Source organism: Etheostoma spectabile, chromosome 16 (assembly GCF_008692095.1).
Source record: "Etheostoma spectabile isolate EspeVRDwgs_2016 chromosome 16, UIUC_Espe_1.0, whole genome shotgun sequence".
Taxonomy (NCBI): Eukaryota; Metazoa; Chordata; class Actinopteri; order Perciformes; family Percidae; genus Etheostoma; species Etheostoma spectabile.
Genome location: NC_045748.1, coordinates 811187 through 816414, shown reverse-complemented (window position 1 = coordinate 816414; position 5228 = coordinate 811187). Strand labels below are relative to the sequence as shown.

General features: G+C 39.7%; 1 protein-coding gene across 8 annotated transcripts in view; it reads right to left on the bottom strand.

Moving 5' to 3' along the window:
- The window catches only part of cacna1bb (calcium channel, voltage-dependent, N type, alpha 1B subunit, b), a 300576-nt gene that overhangs the window by 48358 nt on the left and 246990 nt on the right, over window positions 1–5228 (bottom strand). For all 8 annotated transcript variants that reach the window (XM_032540360.1, XM_032540362.1, XM_032540361.1 and 5 more), the window contains 3 exons: window positions 3801–4002; window positions 3086–3250; window positions 704–814 (listed from right to left, as the gene is read on the bottom strand). In XM_032540360.1, the coding sequence (XP_032396251.1) occupies window positions 704–814; window positions 3086–3250; window positions 3801–4002 (478 nt within the window). The remainder of the gene's footprint in view (window positions 1–703; window positions 815–3085; window positions 3251–3800; window positions 4003–5228) is intronic.

Genomic DNA, 5228 nt, shown 5'->3' with positions numbered 1-5228 from the left:
CACACACACACACACACACACACACACACCTCTGCTGCATAAACTAACTGCTGAGCTTGTTTGGCCCCAGACTGGTCAATCATCCAGCTGCTGAGGGCAGAGGCTGCTGCCGGCCCTGCAGCTGCAGTCTGAAGAGCGCTGCAGCCGAGTGTTTATACCAGCAGATGCGAGCTCATCCGTCTGGGCTTAACAGCTAAACAGGTGGAGGCAAGTGGTGTGTGAGAAAAGCCATTTAATAAATGGGCCTGGTAAATGGAACAAAGAGATAAAACGCCTCGCTGCGGGCCAGACGGCCCCATGTTGGGAAAAGATTTATTCTTTTTGCCTACCCATGCTACCATTCATCCCTTCATTTCCTCCTCATTCCGGAATTTAATATTTCATACCTTTTACTGTTTTGTTATCCACTGCTATACATTTTATTGTAAGTACTTTTGCCCAAACAAAATCACATCCTTTCCAAGTGTAACAAATGTCTCTGTTTCCTAATTAGAAATACCCGGTTTGTCTCTAAATACTAAGCATTCACAAGGACAACATTTAATTAACTGAGAACAAAAAGCACAGTAAGAGCAGCTTGATGCAGAAGTCCTTGATTTGCATATCCAAAGAGAGATTACCCCTCATGTGTGTAAACAGAAACACAATACAACAGTGAATAATTGAAGAGCGCTTGATGAGTACATTCAGCATATTGTCTCACCAGTGGACCGAAGGCAATAATCTTGAGGATGCACTCCAATGTGAAGAGGGCTGTGAAGACGATGTTTAAGTATTTCAGCATGGACTCGTACAGGTCTGGAGCTCCGTAGAACTGCGGACAGAAGTCAAAGCATACACTTAATATAGTTTACATTAGAGTGTAAAAGCTGCATCCTTAACCCCTATGCACTGTTCAGATAGCTTTATGATACTGAAAACTATAAATACAAAGCAAGAAGCACTCCAGACCAATTATATTTGATTGCTCAGATGTAGGTAAGTACAAATACACATTTTAATATGGTGTCAGTAAACACAGTGTCTTACCACTACGGTAATGGCAGGTGATTGTTAGACTAAACTGATCTGTGCCTTTTTGTGTTGATGTTATGCCGGCCTTAGACCAAAAGACTTTTAAAGTGATTTCATTGTCGAGGGAACATTTTCAATATTGGAATAAAATCAGAAGAGTGTTATTACAGTTGTGGCGTGCTCCTGTGATCCTAATTGTTTGGTGTAAGGTGGTCATAAAACTCAGCCTAAGCTACCTAAGTCTGTCTTTTTCTTGTCTTGATATTACAATTAAATCAAACATGTTTAAAATTTTTGTATGATTTTAGTCTGGACTCAAATATTAAAATTCAATGACGTGAACGTCAACAATTAATAGGAGCGCTCTGTGCGGATGGATAGTAAACATTCAAGATTCCAAATCCTTTATTAATCCCACAATTCCCATTGTTGGAAAGGACTCCAGGGAGACGCAAGAAGGTGAACAAGTTTTGATTCTCTTTGACAGTGGATGGGGAGTAGAAACTGGTGGAGTGAACAAGAGCCTTCCCATTCTACCAAGATAGAGTGGAGACCAACCGGGGTCGAGTCCACATTCTGCACATTCTTTGTGACGAGGACAGCTGTCGCCAAAAGCTGTTTCTGCTCCATTCTTCAACAGTTTTTCCTGATTGTAAATTTGAGGTGTAGGATAGCAAAAACATCTCAAATGACACCTAGATGTAGTCTTTCCAGTAGTGATCCTGCCAGATCCCCAGTCTCTGCAAAATACATAATCTGACAAAAACTCTGTGACTTATGACACATTTTCTTTAGATGTGAGAGGATGTCAGACTTTAGCTTTTTTTTTTTTTAAGTCTTCTAGTTGTGGCCGTTGTAAACCCTTCATCCAGCAACATAATACTAACTTCACAATCTTAGACGATAGATATAGAAAAGGTTTGATATCTATGCCTCTGACTGAAATGTTAGTCACTTAGAAATGTATAAAAATGTCTTAAGAGAAGAAACTGGAAGGCCAAATCCAAAGTTACACAGGGCACTGGACATGTTTGTACATGGGCCTTTATTAGTTTTGTTGAAAGTCACTAAAGCTATGACCATGTTATTTTGTGTGAAACTTGTGTGAAGATGTGTGCGTTTCTATGTGCGGCTGGCTGTGTGTAGTGTATTTGGCTTTTTGAATGACTCTGCTGCAAATATGAGCAACTGTAAGAGAGCCACGGTGGTTCTTGTGCAAAATAGAATCCTGCCGGTGCCATTGCTTCCTTTGACAAAATGTGCCTGAGGAACTGAAATGTTACTCAAAATTGAAGTGTGAGAAAGAAATGTGGGAAAAATTGGACAAGCACCAGGCAAACAGAGCTCCTCTTTGGCACCAGCCTGCATTAATACTCAAACTGGCTGTTTCATTCCTTCAGAGATTTTCTCTTCTGAGTAGATGAATAAAGAAATTGCCAAGACACGAGCACTTCTCTCTGATAGCAGCATGCACTGTTTGGCAGAAGTGTCGCCGTGATGCAATGCTGGTGGCGTTTGATATTGTTGACCATGTCCCAAGGCCAGACCAGCATTGCTTTTGTGATAGCATGTCTGCCTTAAGTGCTAAATTGTTAAATGGTACATATTCATGGGAACTGCCTTTGCTTCTGCAGCCCTCTTAAATTTTACAACAGTTTGCTGCATTATATTGGGTATATCACGTTTGTGGCTGAGAGGGATTTGAGAGTAATTGGAGCTTTAACCCTCCTGTTGTCCTCAGGTCAAATTTGGGTTTCTTTCAACCAAATTTTAAAAACATAAGAAAATAATGAGGATGGTTCCCTACAACGCTCATAACACATAACATAAATGATAAGTACACTACTTCCATTTCATTTGGTTTAATTCAATTTTATAGCATTGAAAAAAAAATGATAAAAGAACGCTAAAAAAAGAATAATAAATAATAAAATGTGGGGAAAAAACTGGATAAAAACATTGGAAAAAGTGACAAAAACCTCAGGGAAGCAACAAATGTGCCGAGAAAAGACAACCAAATAGTTTTAATTTTAAATTCCTACCCAGAATACTAGCAGGAGGAATCACTGACCTTCATCATCAGCACGACTGTGTTGAGGGCGATTAAAGTCATGATGGCGTACTCAAACGGCGACGACACCACAAACTTCCACATCTTGTACTGGAAGGACTGCTTGTTCTCTGGCATGTATCTCGTCAGCGGCTTGGCGTTGATGGCAAAGTCAATACATGCCCTCTGTTTGATGATAAGATAAAACAAAAAAACTAATTGAGTATGGGTCCTTACACCGAGCACCATAGGAGGGAAAAGTGCTGGAAAAATCTAATGTAAAAAAATGAAAGACAGCTGGCATGTCCAAGAAGGTTTTCTAAGTGTCTCTTAATATGAAAAGATGAGACTACAAATTGAGGCTCACTGATCACTTGCCAATACATTAATGAGAAAACACAGCATGAGTTTAACAAAGTCTGTGTGAAGTGGAGATGAAAAAAATGGAGAAGATAAACCCCACTGTTTTCTTCTTAAGTGCTTTGTTCTGTTTGAGGGAATTGTAAGCCATGTTAGATCAAATTTGCTTGGAAGTAATGTTCATAAGTGGATAAGCATGTGCTCTGATTTCTAATGAAGAAAACATTTGTGATGCAAGAGAGAAACATTTTCGGAAACTAGCACTTCTTCAGTAGTAATGAGCGTGTGTTCTTCTTTCATTCAGGGGAGAGGGGAGTAAGTCTTTTCCAGGAGAAAAAACAACAACAAAATGCATCACTTTTCACCACTCTCACACCTCATTCTTCTCCAGGCTGCACTCGGACATGGCCTTGTCCCCCTGCTCCTGGAAGGTGATGATGATCAAAGCCACAAATATGTTGACAAAGAAGAAGGGGAACACCACGAAGTAGACCACATAAAAGATGGATGTCTCCATGCGGAAGCCTGGGCTGGGGCCCTGGTCCTCATAAGTGGCGTCTACAGAGTGCTTCAGGACCCTGGAAAGAAGGAAAAGATGAATTTACAAGAGATTCAAAGAGCCTTGTGGGACTCACCGCAGGCTGTAAAGCTCAGAGTAATGGCTTGTGAAATATCTATGGTCAGAATATTTCAACGAATTTTCGTAGATTTTTCAAAGTTGGACTGAAGCAATTATTTTCATTACAGATAACAAGTTGACATTTTCAAATTTGCTTGTGTCCAAACAACAAACCAAAATCATAAGAACAATATTAAATTTACTATAAAGTAGACCAAGAAAAGCCTTAAATTCTCACATTCTCACACGAGAAGCTGGAACCATCGAATATTGGGCATTTTTGCTTGATAAATTACACAAATGATTAGATAATCAGTGTAGTACTGTTTTGAGGTTTTTCAATCGACTACACAATAAATTATTGCAGATCTATTTCAAGTGATCCAGTCTCTCCTAATCTACCTATTACAGCTTTAAATTATGCCAAATCCCTGAGATGACTTATACCTAAAGAGAACCAGCAACTCAGCTCACCTCTATACCCCACTTTAACCTGTAACTCACTAAAATAAATCTTGGAATTGGAATCAGGCCAGCTTGGTGAAATAACAATGAAATCAAACTGTCTGGAAATATCCAGGCAACCTGTCCCAAAACTTTTAAAAAGTGCCATACAAATGATGATGGAAAAACTGTTCTCCCAAGAATAACGTCAACATCAGTCTTTCCAGCAAGTATCCTAAAATGACACCATTACTTTTAAGTGACAAAGCCCTCTAGAGGCCATAGTAGTTAATCAAAGGAGGAAGTAAGGAGACGTTATGGAGCGACAAGGTCCACAGAGGGAGGTCTGTATTTTACACACAAGACTGCTGCTCGTTTCCAATAATGAATCAACTTAGCTTTTTCGGTGCTTTTTGGAAAGCGTGACCTCGATTAATACCTATCCTTAACCATGTGTTTATTATTGTAACCATGACACATAAATGTGAAAATCTTTCCCATCTCTACCGTCCAACCCACATGACGTGATCGTAGCATTAAAGGTGCCCTGCCACGCAAAACCGTTTTTACTTGCATTTTTTAAATATGTTAGGGCCATATGAGTTTGTGTCATTTTTTGAATGTGAAAATGAACTGCTACCTCCTCTGTCAGCTATAGCAGCTGAAAAGAAATAAGAGGAGAAATCAGGCCAATTACAACAGCTGGTCAGTTTGACGTCATGTTGCCTGAGCTCATTACTA